Source organism: Amblyraja radiata, chromosome 45, assembly GCF_010909765.2.
Source record: "Amblyraja radiata isolate CabotCenter1 chromosome 45, sAmbRad1.1.pri, whole genome shotgun sequence".
NCBI classification, from domain to species: Eukaryota; Metazoa; Chordata; class Chondrichthyes; order Rajiformes; family Rajidae; genus Amblyraja; species Amblyraja radiata.
Window position 1 is genome coordinate 8,859,994 of NC_046000.1, and position 13,832 is coordinate 8,873,825.

Consider the following 13,832-nt stretch of genomic DNA (forward strand, 5'->3'; position numbering starts at 1 on the left):
TGATGAGTCTGAGAGGCATAGCAGGGCAGGGCACCACCCCCCACCCCCATCTCACTTACCTTCCCGTCTGGAGTCCGACCACCACCACTGTCCCACTGCAGTGAAAATCAGCGCACAGACCCGTCGCCTGTGGAACGATAGACAGGTCAACCCCCTCCAGCAGCGCGGCGCTTCCTCCTCACCGCTCCTCCCTCCCGCAGCGCAGCATTCCCACCTCACGCCCCACGGATTCAGGGTTCTTCTCCCCTCCCCCATGTGCCCACCTCAGTCCCTCCCCCTGTGCACACCCCCCCCCCCCCCCCGCGCACAGGCCCACGCCTCACCTCCAGGGTGCGGCTCCACGCTAGCGAGTGATGCTCCAGGTCCCACACACAGACGCGGCGGTCGTGGGCACAGGTGAGGAACAGGTCGCGGCACGGGTGTGTGGTCAGTCCCCACAGCTCGTCCGTGTGGCCCTGCGGGGGGGGGGGGGGGAGGAGGGCAGAGGGGTCAGTCACGGGGCAGCAGTGGGTAGAGAGGGGTCAGTCACAGGGAAGGCCGGCCGGGAGGAGAGCGAGAGAGAGAGAGGGGTCCATTACGGGCGGCTGTGGGTGGAGCGGGAGGGGAGGGGGTGGTTGCAGAGAAAGCCAGTGGGCGAGGGGGTGGGGAGAGGGGTCAGTCGTGGGAAGTGGGCCGAGAGGGGTCACAGGGGGAGAGGAGAGGGGTCAGTCTCGGGGAAGGGGTAGTTGCAGGGGGCATCGGGGCCCAGTTTGAGGGGGGAGGGGGTCATTCCAGGTGGCAATGAGATTCAGTTACACAGGGGGGGGGAGGCAACAGAGTGAGGAGCAATTATGGTGGGGCAATGGGAGATGAGTCACAGGACGGACCCCCCCCCCCCCACTGACCTGCACAATGGGGGTACAGGGGGTGCTGAAGCTGCCCCTCAAGATGGAGTTGCGGGTGGTTCCGATCAGCAGCTCGTCCCCTGCTCCCTGCACCAGGGTCCGCACTGCCCCCGCCCGCTCCGAGATCTGTAGGCCAAGGCAGGGTCAGTGCTGGGGATTCACCCCTCACCCCCGTCCCAACCCCCGGCCATCACCCCTAACCCCAATACCCCGCCCCAGCCCGCTCCGAGATCTGTAGGCCAAGGCAGGGTCAGTGCTGGGGATTCACCCCTCACCCCCGTCCCAACCCCCGGCCATCACCCCTAACCCCAATACCCCGCCCCAGCCCGCTCCGTGATCTGTAGGTCAGGGCAGGGTCAGAGCTGGTGACTCGGCCCTCTCCCTCATTCAGACCAGACACCTCCCCCCCCCCCCCCCCCACACGGTATCCCTGCTCTGACCAAATATCTCCCCTCACCTCCCCCCATTCTCTTTCCTACCCCCGAACTCCGCTCTCCACATTCCCACCTCACCCCCCATCCCAGCCCTGACCTCGGTTTCCTGCTGGACGGTGAGGTCTGGTCCCCAGAGGATGACCTTCCTGTCCTTGCCGCCGCCACTCAGCAGAGCGCCGTCCCCTCGCACGCACAGCGTGAAGATGCTGCCCTCGTGGGCCTTCACCTGCCTGGCGATCTGGTACGTTTCTGTGTGGGGGACAGCGAGAATAGGCAGGGGGAGGAGAGAGGGTAGGGAGAGTCGGCGGGAATGTGAAGAGAGACATCGTGAAATGGGTCGAGATCAAGACACTCACCCCCAATCGCCTGCTCCTCCCTCCCCTCCCTCCCACTCTCTCCCCACCTCCCCTCCCTCCCACAGCCCGCTGCCTTCTCCTCACCGCCCCAAACTCCCACAGAACAGCGCTCCCTCCCCACCTCCCCTCCCTCCCACAGCGCGGCACTCTCTCCCCACCTCCCCTCCCTCCCACAGCGCGGCACTCTCTCCCCACCTCCCCTCCCTCCCACAGCCCGCTGCCTCCTCCTCACCGCCCCAACCTCCCACAGAACAGCGCTCCCTCCCCACCTCCCCTCCCTCCCACAGTGCTGCACTCTCTCCTCACCGCCCCTCCTAACCTTTGGCCCCCTTGCCCAGCGTCTTGGTGTCAGCGGCAGCCTTGCCCCAGACGAGGATGTTGCCCTCGGAGTCTCCGGTCAGCACCTCGCCGCTCGGCAAGAACACGAAGCACTGGATGAAGCGCGGCTTCTTGTACTTCTGCAACGTGATGGTGGGCACAGATGAGTCCCTGCCTGCCGCGGGAGGGAGCGCTGCGGTGGGGCGGTGACAAGGTGCGCCGAGCTGCGGGGGGGGCGGGGGGAGGAGGGGGGTCAGGCAGGAGAGTATCCATCCTCCCCTACCCTCACTAAACGCTCACCCCGAAGATGCCCTGTTTCTTGGTGAGGCTGCTTCCATTCCAGCTCCAGAAGTAGACGTGCGACTTGCCACAGGACACGATGCACCCGGTGTCTGCTGGGTGGAAACCCACCTCCAGCACCGACTCGTTGGTGGTCTGTGGGTCGGGGGGGGGAGATAGAGAGAGTCAGCCCCTACACAGATTTTGCTAGCACCCCAAAACACTACCCCTCCGCCCCTCCTCAACACCACCCCTGCTCATGTCCCCAATCTCCTCCCCCCCCAACCCGCTCCCTCCCCACCAAATGTTTCTGCAGTCATCGAGCTGTACAACATGGAAACAGGCCCTTTGGCCCGCCTTGTCCACACTAACCAAGTTGCCATTCTGGGCTCGTCCCATTAGCCTACATTTGGCCCATGCTCCTCTATAGTCTTTTCACTGACTGAATAACGCACTGACTGTTCCTTGCTACTAAACATTTAAAATCTGTGCAAAAGTGTAAAAATCCTAATTGTAAATCAACTTTGTTAATCTTGTTCCAGATATAGGTCACCCTCTGAGTGAAGAATTTGCCCCTGAGGTTCCTCTTCAATCTCTCTCCTCTTACCCTTTAGTTTTAGAATCCTTTACCCTGGCAAAAAGACTATGAGCGTTCACTTTCTCCGTGCCTCCATTATCAGGGCACAACGTGGGTAGAGCTGCTGCCTCACAGCGCCAGAGACCAGGTTTGATCCTGACCTCGGGTGCTGTCTGTATAGAGCTTGCAGAATCTCCCTGGGACCGCGTTGGTTTTCTCTGGGTGCTCCGGTTTCCCCCCACACTCCAAAGACGTGCAGTTTTGTATGTTAATTAGCTTCGCTAGATTGCCCCCTAGTGTGTAAGGAGTTGATAACATAGAATGAGTGTGAATGGTGTTCAGCGTGGACTCGATGGGCCGAAGGGCCTATTTTTGCAGTTTTGGTCTTCAAATTTGAGGAAGGACATTCTTGCTATTGAGTGAGTGCAGAGTAGGTTCACGAGGTTAATTCCCGGGATGGCAGGACTGTCGTATGTTGATAGAATGGAGCGACTGGGCTTATATACAATGGAATTTAGGATGAGGGGGATGTTATTGAAATTTATAAGATTATTAAGGGATTGGACACGCTAGAGGCAGGAAACAATTTCCCGATGTTGGGGGAGTCCAGAACCAGGGGCCACAGTTTAAGAATAAGGGGTAAGCCATTTAGAACGGAGACGAGGAAACACTTTTTCACACAGAGTTGCGAGTCTGTGGAATTTTCTGCCTCAGAGGGCGGTGGAGGCCGGTTCTCTGGATACTTTCAAGAGAGAGCTAGATAGGGCTCTGAAAGATAGCGGAGTCAGGGGATATGGGGAGAAGGCAGGAACGGGGTAGTGATTGGGGATGATCAGCCATGATCACAGTGAATGGCGGTGCTGGCTTGAAGGGCCGAATGGCCTCTACTCCTGCACCTATTGCATCTTGTATCTTCTACACGTCAGTAAGATTACCCCTCACTTCGCCAAGGTTCAGTCACCCCTCATCCACCCCTCCCCAGCACACCTCTCTCCTCAAGGCTGGGGTGGGGTAAGAGGGTACCCGGCTCCTCGCTAACCTCCCCCCCCCCACATATCGGGGGCACGAACCTTGGTCTCTGCCAGTCGGCAGCCGCGGACCGTGTCCCACACCGACATCACATGCTCGTTCGAGTCGTCAATCACGCACAGGAAGCTTCCCGCGTCCTGCAATACAACCCGCCAGGAGGTCAGAGGTCGAGTGAGGTTACAGGGGGTCAGTGCAAGGGGGGGAAACAGAACAAGGCCGGGGAGGGGAGGGGGGGGTCAGGGGTGGAATCAAAGAGGGAATTCAGTAGGAGAGAAGGGGAAGGAACGAGGGGGAGATCACAGTGGGGAAAGGAGGGGGGAGAGGGTGCTGAGAGAGGGGAAACGGGGGAACGAGAGGAAAGGGGGAGGGAACGAGGGGTAGGGGGGTGTCTTAGGAAGGAGGGAAGGGCAGGAGAAGTGTGAGGAGTGAGAACTCACGGCCCTGGAGAAGGCGAGGCAGCCCACTCCTCTCTCGAAGCTGCCCGAACCGATGTGCTGCAGGGTCTGCAGGGTGCCCGAGTCCCAGACATGGACAGAGGGCAGCAGTGGCTGTGGGCAGAGGGAGGACATTAGCAGTGCCCACACCACCGATCCACATACCCCCCCCCCCCCTCACCCTGTTCCTCTCCCACGTTCCTTCTCCCCACCTGTTCCTCTCTCCATCCTCTTCTCTCTCTCTCTCTCTCCCCCCCCCTTGTCTCCTCATCCCCTTGTCCCCTCTCTCTACCCATCCACTCTCTCCAACACTCTTCCCCTCTCTCCCCCTCCCTCCTTCCCCCCTCCATCCCACCTAACTCTCCCCTTCCACCCATGTCTCCCCTCTCCCTGCCCACCCCCCTCCCCTCATCCGCGTACCAGAGGCATAAAAAATCCCCCCCCCCGTCGACCTTTAACGCAGGGTGAAGGGTCAGAGATGAGTGCCGGACCTCTCACCTTGCCGTCCTTGTCAACCCCGGCAGCTTGTCCGGATGCGATCCGCACTCCGTCCGGGTGAATGGCCAAACTGGGTGGGGAGGGTGGGGGTGAAAGGGAGAGGCGGTGAGGGTGCCTGGCAAAACCAACTGGGGGGGGGGGGGGTTCAGCACCAGGCCCTACCCTTCCCAATTCCTCCTCCCCGTTCATCGTTGAGAAAACCCAGCACCCCAATAATCCTGTTCCCCTCCCCCCTCCCCGTTCCTCAATCACCAACACTTCCCCCACCCCCCCCTCCATTGAGATGTTTATTATTGTCATCTCAACCATGATACAAAAGCTTGAATGTGTTGGTTTTCATCGGAGACACAAAGATGCAGGAAGATTGTTCCCGATGTTGGGGAAGTCCAGGACAAGGGGTCACAGCTTAAGGATAAGGGGAAATTCTTTAGGACTGAGATGAGAAGAAACTTTTTCACACAGAGAGTGGTGAATCTCTGGAACTCTCTGCCACAGAGGGTAGTCGAGGCCAGTTCATTGGCTATATTTAAGAGGGAGTTAGATGTGGCCCTTGTGGCTAAAGGGATCAGGGGGTATGGAGAGAAGGCAGGGATGGGATACTGAGTTGGATGATCAGCCATGATCATATTGAATGGCGGTGCAGGCTCGAAGGGCCGAATGGCCTACTCCTGCACCTATTTTCTATGTATCTATGCAAAGAACCGCAGATGTCAACAAAAAGACGCAAAATGCTGGAGTAACACACAGTGCTAGATGGATTTGGCTGCCAAAGGTCCCAGCCCAAGTCCGGCGCAGTGTCACAGCGGTAGAGTTGCTGCCTCACAGCGCCAGAGACCTGGGTTCCATCCTGACTACGGGTGCTGTCTGTACGGAGTTTGTATGTTCTCTCCCCGACCACGTGGCTTTTCTCCGGGTGCTCCGGTTTCCTCCCACGCTCCAAAGATGTGCAGGTTCGTAGGTTAATTGGCTTTGGTAAAAACTGTAAATTGTCCCCAATGTGTGTTGGATAGTGTTAGTGTGCGGGGTGATCGCAGGTCGGCGCGGACTCGGTGGGATGTAGGGCCTGTTTCCATGCTGTATCTCTAACGTCTAAAGACCCAAAATATCACCAATCCCTGTTACCTGATGCTACCTGACCCGCTGAGTTACTCCACCATTTTGTGTGTCTTTAGATGTATTATAGTTAGTGATTTAGTGAAAAACTTTGCATGCTATCATACCATACTATACCATCAAGCCACAGAGAAATATAACTGGTAGTGCAAAGAAAAATACCAGAGTGCAGAATATAGTCTTACTGCAATCAAGAAAGTGCAGAGAAAAAACAGCAAGACCCACAATGAGGTAGGCTGGAAGATCGGATCTACACCCCAGTTAATGGGAGGACCATTCAGCAGTCTGATAACAGCGGGGAAGAAGCTGGTCCTGAATCTGGTGGTGGCCGTTATCGGAAAAGCAGTCATCATAATCAAAGACTTGTCCCTGTCCCAACCCGGTCATTCCTTCTTCCCGCTGCCATCCGACAGTAGGTACAGAAGCTTGAAAGCGCGCACCACCAGACTCAGGGACAGCTTCTTCCCCTTGTTGGGGAAGATTGAGGGGGGATCTTATAGAAACTTACAAAATTCTTAAGGGGTTGGACAGGCTAGATGCAGGAAGATTATTCCCGATGTTGGGGAAGTCCAGAACTAGGGGTCACAGTTTAAGGATAAGGGGGAAATCTTTTAGGACCGAGATTAGAAAATCATTTTTCACACAGAGAGTGGTGAATCTGTGGAATTCTCTGCCACAGAAGGTAGTTGAGGCCTGTTCATTGGCTATATTTAAGAGGGAGTTAGATGTGGCCCTTGTGGCTAAAGGGATCAGGGGGTATGGAGAGAAGGCAGGGATGGGATACTGAGTTGGATGATCAGCCATGATCATATTGAATGGCGGTGCAGGCTCGAAGGGCCGAATGGCCTACTCCTGCACCTATTGTCTATGTTCCCCCCCGCGCCAGCACAGCTGGAGTGCCGCAGATATTGCCGGCCCCTCGTTGCCCCCTCCTCTCTCTCTTTCCCCCCCCACGTCGGAACTCACCAGCGCACACAGTCGGTGTGCCGCACATAATGCCGCTGTGTCTGCGTCTCGATGCCGTGCAGCACCACCACACAGGCGATGAAGTAGACCACTTCCCCGGAGAGCAGCAGGTGCAGGTTGCCGCGAGAGTCCTTGCCGCGGTAACCATAGCTGGCGCTGCGTCAAGGAGCCAACGTTTGCTCCCGTACCCGATGGGACTGACCGTGGCACCTCTCCCGTACCCACCATCCCCCCGCCGGCACTACCGGTCAGTGGGCACCGGCCTGGGACTGACCCGCATCTCACCTGTACCCGTCGCCCCCACCGGTCAGTCAGCATCACCCTGGGACTGACCCACACTCGGGGTCCGTGGGCACCAGCCCAGGACTGACCGCTGCACCTCAATCATACCCGCCGGTCAGTGGGCACTGGTCCGGGACTGACCGCGGCACCTCTCCGATACCCACCGTCCCCCCGCCGGCACAACCGGTCAGTGGGCATCGGCCGGGGACTGACCCGCACCCGGCATTCCCAGTCTGCAGGATTTGAGAGTGGAGTGGGGTGGGTCGGGGGGGAGTGGGGTGAGAGGGAGAGTGGTGGGTCTGGGAGTTGGGTGGGTTGGCTCGGGGAGAGGTGGGGTCGGGGAGGGCTGGTGCGCGTATGGGACGGAGGATACACCCAGTCCAGTTTGAGTCTCTCTGCCGGCAGCTCGGTCCTCAGCTCTTCGTAGTTGTGGACGTTGAGCGGCACGTACATAGTGATGGGGCGGCCTCGCAGGAACACCTTGATCGATACACCCTCTGGGGAGCAAGGGGTCCGGGTCAGGGAGAAGAACCATCCTCACCCCAGGCCCACCCACCCATCACTCACACCCCCTCCCTGTCTCTGTAACTCCCTCCTGCCCATACATCCCCCTCCCCCGTCTCTATAACCCACCGCCCCCCCCCCGCCTCTTCACCCCTCCCCCGCCCCTTCACCCCTCCCGTCTCTGTAATCCCCTTACAGCCCCTACACCCCCTCTGGTCACTACACCCCAACCCGTCTCTGTAACCCTCTACGTCCCTGTGACCCTCCCGTCCCCTGCACCATGTGATGTCTGAGAGGATCTGCCCCTGTCAGTTGAGCCCATTGCTGAGAGAATGTTCTCGGCACAGGGCCAGACCTCACCTTGGTTATAGAACCCACGCCGGGAGGTCGAGGCCACTGCAAAGCAAACACACGGCACCGCATGGTCAAAAACTCCATGTTTCAAATACCCCCAACACCCATATGCGTCTCTGAACACCGCCCCCCCCACACACCCTTGCTCTCTCCTCTCCGCCCCCAACCACCACCACACGCTTGCTCCCTCCTCACCGCCCCTCCCACAGCGCGGCACTAAATTCACTGGAATTTAGAAGGATGAGAGGATATCTTATCGAAACATATAAAATTCTTAAGTGATTGGACAGGCTAGATGCAGGAAAAATGTTCCCCATTTTGGGGGAGCCCAGAACCAGGGGGTAAAACACAGTTTAAGACTAAGGTTGTCGGCCATTTAGGACTGAGATGATGAAAAACGTTTACACCCAGAGAGTTGTGAATCTGTGGAATTCTCTGCCACAGAAGGCAGTGGAGGCCTGGATGTTTTCAAGAGAGTTAGACTTAGCTCTGTGGGGTAATGGAATCGAGGGATATGGGGAAAAGCAGGAACGGGGTACTGATTGTGGATGATCAGCCGTGATGATGTTGAATGGCGATGCTGGCTCGAAGGGCCGAATGGCCTACTCCTGCACCTATTTTCTATGTTTCGATGCTCCCTCCTCACCGCCCTGACCTCTCTGAAGCGAAACGTCAAGCAGAGTAAGAGTCCGTTCGGCCCATTGACCCAGGCTGGCGGAGGAAGATGCAGGGAGCGTGGAGGGAGGGGGGAGGTGAGTGGGTTGCCTGTTCATCCTCACCTGGGCTCTGAGGCAGCTCCTTGTTCCGACTGTGGATGGAAGCAGAGGGGACGGGTTAGTTGTGAGACCAATTCACCACTTTCACCAGGCCTTTCCTCCCTTCACTTCTATGCTGGCCGACAGAACACTCCTATTTCTTCACCAGTTCCCTCTCCCCTGTAACAAACAACCTTACAACCCTGTCAACTCCCCACAGATTCCCCCCTTCACCCACACACTGGGGGGGGGGGGGCAAATAACCCACCTACCCCAATGTCACGGGGATGTGGGAGGAAACGCACGTGGTCACAGGGCGAACATGCAAACTCCACACAGAGAACGTCACACCTCCTCATCCACCCTCCCACTGCTCGGCATTCCCTCACTGCCCCCCCTCACAGCTCCCACCTCACTGCCCCCCCCCCCCCCCCCCTGCACTGACAGCTGGGATATCTGTTCTCCAACACGTATGGGACAGCCACCACACGGCTGCAGTCTGACTCCCTGTGGTCAAACGTCCTTCCACCCCTCCCACCGCCCCCTTGCAAATCCTCATAAGGTTCAGCTATGAATAATTCAGTAACTTGTTTACTGAAAGGTCAAATATGAAAGAAACGTTTATCCTACACTGTGTTCACGCTCTCAGGCAGAGGCTGTCCACAGTTTGTGTTCACTTTGGGAACACTGACCCTTTCTTGCAGTATAGAGGCTGCTTTCTTCACCAAACCAGGCACCAAAGTCTCTCGGGAGAATGGGATGCCCTTTTTGCTATTGAAATTCCTACTCGTGCATCCCACCAGACTCTTGGGCAGGACATGCATTCCCGATTTGCCACTCTACCTCAGGCAGCATCTTGGGTGGCACAGTGGCCCAGAGACCCTGGTTGGATCCTGACCACAATATGTACCTTCTCCCCGTGACAGCGTGGGTTTTTTCCGGGTGCTCCGGTTTCCTCCCACACTCCAAAGCCTTCAGGGTTTGTAGGTTAATTGGCTTTAGTAAACATGGTTCCCTCGTGTGTGTGTGTGTGTGTGTGTGGGATAGTGCTAGTATGCGGGGTAATCGCTGGCGCGGACTTGGGAGGCCGAGGGGCCAGTATCAAGCTCTGTATCTCTAAAGTAAACCAGATATCTGGAGAACAGGCGACGTTTCGCGCCGGGACCTTTCTTCAAACCTAACCAGAAACAGTATCTGTGTCCTCCAGAATTACTGCCTGACCTGCTGATCTGATCCAGCACCTTGTGTCTTGTTTATTTATAAATCAGTACCTGCAGTTCCTTGTGTTTGCCAGTCTACCTCATTGTGTCTCTTGCACTTTTTTTTTGCCTGCACTTTCTGTTACACTATCTTCAACACACTTTCTTTCTCTTTCTGTTGTACTAATTGCACTCACATAGTAGCAATTTAGCTGGACAACAGGCGACATGATCATCAGTCACCGAAAGTAAGCGTGCAGGTACAGCAGGCAGTGAAGAAAGCCAATTGGTCTTCATAGCGAGAGGAGTATAGTTGTACAGGACCCTAGTGAGACCACACCTGGAGAATTGCGTGCAGTTTTTGGTCTCTAAATTTGAGGATGGACATTCTTGCCATTGGAGTGCAGTGTAGGTTCACCAGGTTAATTCCTGGGATGGCAGGACTGACATATGTTGATAGAATGGAGCGGCTGGGCTTGTATATTCTGGAATTTAGAAGGATGAGAAGGGATCTTATTGAAACATAAGATTATTAAGGGTTTGGACACGCTAGAGGCAGGAAACATGTTCCCGATGGTGGGGGAGTCCAGAACTAGGGGCCACAGTTTAAGAATAAGGGGTCGGCCATTTAGAATGGAGATGAGGAAAATCTTTTTCACACAGAGGGTTGTGAATCTGTGGAATTCTCTGCCTCAGAAGGCAGTGGAGGCCAATTCACTGGATGCTTTCAAGAGAGAGAAAAGCCCCTGTCCCACTTAGGAAACCTGAACGGAAACCTCTGGAGACTTTGCGTCCAACCCAAGGTTTCCGTGCGGTTCCCGGAGATTGCAGGTGGTTGCCGGAGGTTGCAGGTAGGGAGACTGACGGGAACCTCCGGGAACAGCACGGAAACCTTGGGTGGGGCGCAAAGTCTCACAGGTTTCCGTTCAGGTTTCCTAAGTGGGACAGGGGCATTAGATAAAGCTCTTAAAGATAGCGGAGTCAAGGGAGAAGACAGGAACGGGGTACTGATTGTGGATGATCAGCCATGATCACAGTGAATGGCGGTGCTGGCTCGAAGGGCCGAATGGCCTACTCCTGCACCTATTATCTATAATTTTCACTGTATCTCAGACGCTAGAAACTGCAGATGCTGGAAACCTGAGCAAAACACAAAGTCTAGGGTTCTAACCTAAAACATCATCTGTCCATTCCCTCCACAGATGCTGCCTGACCCGCTGAGTTACCCTAATGCTCAGGTATGGTATGGATTTGACTGGATAGCACACAAAAGAGGTTTTTCACAATACGAGAGAGAGCGTGAAGTAGAGGTAGGAAGAGCCACGTTTACTGAGGTACAGCTTTGTTTTATCCACACAGATCACAGATTATTCCTTTTATGAGACCAGATAATACTATACATCGATGCAATCAGTTCAAACTCAAGAACAATAGGTGGAGCAAAGGGGAAGATACAGAGTGCAGAATATAGTTCTCAGCATTGTAGCGCATTAGTTCCACAGACAAAGTCCAATGTCCGCAATGGGGTAGAGGTGAATCGGGCAGTACCCTAGCTTATGGAAGGGCCGTTCAGAAGCCTGATAACAGAGGGGAAGAAGCTGTTCCTGAGTCTAGTAATGCATGGTATCCCACTTTCCCCGTCCACTGAAACAGGCTCTTCGGCCCATCAAAGCTGTTCCTGAAAGATGGGGAGAAGAGGTGGGGGGGGGGGGGAGAATGGGGTATAATGGAAGGGGGGGGGGGGTGTGCGGGAGGGAGTAGGGGCTGACCTGTCTGCGTTCCGTCCCTTGGAGAGTAGGCTTTGAGTGGACACGGATTTCTTGGTCAGTTTGGGCCTCTGGGTGTCCGGGACTGTGTCCTTCAGCCCCCGGAGTTTATCTGACGTGCTGCAGCGCCTGAGCCTGTGGAGAGAGGAGGTGGGGGGAGAGAGAGAGTGAGAGTCAGGGCGGGGGCTGGAGAGGAATCCCGGGAGCATTCTCGTCCGGAGGAGAAGTTAATCAGGAGCCACACCATGCACTGTAAAACCAGCAGGGTAGAGAGGGGGGGTTAGACGTGGCGGTTTGATTAGCCGGAGTCGGGCATGCATGGATCAACCACCACGCCGTGTTGGGGTTAAAGGGAGAGTTAGTCGGGCAAATCATCGGCAAAATGTGAGTTCATGCCAGCATCACCGACCACCAACACCACCGAATCCGGTCCAGTCAGGTTCCTCCCGGGCAGCAAGGGATGGACGGGATCGAGGAAAGATGTCGTCGAGCTGGAAAGGGGCGCAGAGAAGATTTACGAGGATGTTGTCGGGTCTCGAGGGCCCGAGCTACTGGGAGAGGTTGAGCGGGCCTGGACTCTATTCCTTGGAGCGCAGGAGGATGAGGGGTGATCTTATAGAGGTGTATAAAATCATGAGGGGAATAGATCGGGTAGATGCACAGAGTCTCTTACCCAGGGCAGGGGAATCGAGGACCAGAGAACATAGGTTCAAGGTGAAGGGGGAAAGATTTCATAGGAATCTGAGGGGTAACTTTTTCACACCGAGGGTGGAGGGTGTATGGAACGAGCTGCCGGAGGAGGTAGTTGAAGCTGGGACTATCCCATCGTTTAAGAAACATTTGGACAGGTACATGGAGGGATACGGGCCAAACTCAGGCAGGTGGGACTAGTGTAGATGGGACATGTTGGCCGGTGTGGGCGAGTTGGGCCGAAGGGCCTGTTGCTGCGCTGTGTGACTCTGAGGAGAGTCGAGCGGCATCTCCAGCCAGGGATACAACCTTGGCCCCGCATCGCCACCCAGCTCCATGCCAACCGCCTCTCACAGGGGGGCAACCTGGCTGCTAACGAGAGGAAGGGCCCTGCTCCCCTGAATGTGGGGCACGTTAGACCCCAGTGGGGGGGGGTCTCTAGGGAGATGGGGGGGGGAGGTCCCTGGAGAGGGGGGGATGTCCCTGTACACGGGGTGGTAGTGTTCCAGGGGGGGGGGGGGTCCCTGGAGGGGGGTGGGAAGGAGGAGTGTCCCGGGAGGAGTTCCTGCTGTCCAGCCGCTCTCCACACCCGATTCTCACAGCACTTTCTTCCTGCCACCGGCAGTGAGCGGCGCAGGGTCCAAGTCGTGCTCCGGCTCCGGCTCCAGCTCCGGGGGGGGTGGCGTTCCTGCTTCTCCCGGCAGAGGGGACCCAGGCCCGGGGGAGGCTCCGGACAGGGCCCGGGGCTCCGGACCCACAGCTTCGGCCACCGGAACCTTGGCCTCAGGCTCCGGACCGTCATCCCTGCCCCCGGCCCCGAGTTCCAGACCCCCGGGCTCTGGACCATCGCCCGCCTGGGCCGGCACCCTGTCCTCGACGCCCCCACCGCTCGGGTCGGGCTGTGGGACTGGAGGCTGTGGCAGGAGCTCTGGGTCCAGGGGTCCCGGCGATCGAGCGGGGGGTCCATGCATGGCTGGGGGTCCCGGCGTTCGATCGGGGGGTCCGGGCAGGGCTGGGGGTCCCGGTGAAGGAGTGTTGGGTCCGGGCAGGGCCGGGGGTCCCGGTGAGGGAGTGGGGGGTCCGGGACCAACCAGCGGCCGTGAGCAGCTGCAGGCACTGGGAGAGAGCAGAGAGGCGGTGAGAGCCAAGCCCATCATGTACGTCCCTTTCCACCGCCCCCCCCCCCCAACCCTAATCCATCCACACTGCTTCCTCCCCCCCCCCCTCCCCAAATACAACACTCCCCACTAGGAACTCCCCCATCCACCTGCAACGCCAATCTACTCTCCATCCCATGAAATACAACCATCTGGGACCCCCACCCAACACAACCCTCTCCCCACCGCCCAGTGGCAGCACCTCACCCCTCATACACTCCCCATCCCCCCCCCCCC

The 13,832-nt window shown here is 57.2% G+C and overlaps 1 protein-coding gene across 3 annotated transcripts in view; it reads right to left on the reverse strand.

The window, feature by feature from the left end:
- The window catches only part of eml3 (EMAP like 3), a 28,552-nt gene that overhangs the window by 11,095 nt on the left and 3,625 nt on the right, over positions 1 to 13,832 (reverse strand). Inside the window, exons 4-19 of one of the 3 annotated variants that reach the window (XM_033015426.1) lie at positions 13,506 to 13,554; positions 13,039 to 13,466; positions 11,752 to 11,883; positions 8,808 to 8,836; positions 8,035 to 8,070; positions 7,544 to 7,667; positions 6,889 to 7,038; positions 4,810 to 4,879; positions 4,315 to 4,425; positions 3,919 to 4,014; positions 2,293 to 2,427; positions 1,994 to 2,132; positions 1,416 to 1,567; positions 885 to 1,010; positions 324 to 455; positions 60 to 127 (exon numbers count right to left, since the gene is read on the reverse strand). In XM_033015426.1, the coding sequence (XP_032871317.1) occupies positions 60 to 127; positions 324 to 455; positions 885 to 1,010; positions 1,416 to 1,567; positions 1,994 to 2,132; positions 2,293 to 2,427; positions 3,919 to 4,014; positions 4,315 to 4,425; positions 4,810 to 4,879; positions 6,889 to 7,038; positions 7,544 to 7,667; positions 8,035 to 8,070; positions 8,808 to 8,836; positions 11,752 to 11,883; positions 13,039 to 13,466; positions 13,506 to 13,554 (1,977 nt within the window). Of the gene's footprint in view, positions 1 to 59; positions 128 to 323; positions 456 to 884; positions 1,011 to 1,415; positions 1,568 to 1,993; positions 2,133 to 2,292; positions 2,428 to 3,918; positions 4,015 to 4,314; positions 4,426 to 4,809; positions 4,880 to 6,888; positions 7,039 to 7,543; positions 7,668 to 8,034; positions 8,071 to 8,807; positions 8,837 to 11,751; positions 11,884 to 13,038; positions 13,555 to 13,832 lie in introns of all 3 variants that reach the window. The other 2 variants (XM_033015425.1, XM_033015427.1) reach the window with 2 other exon arrangements.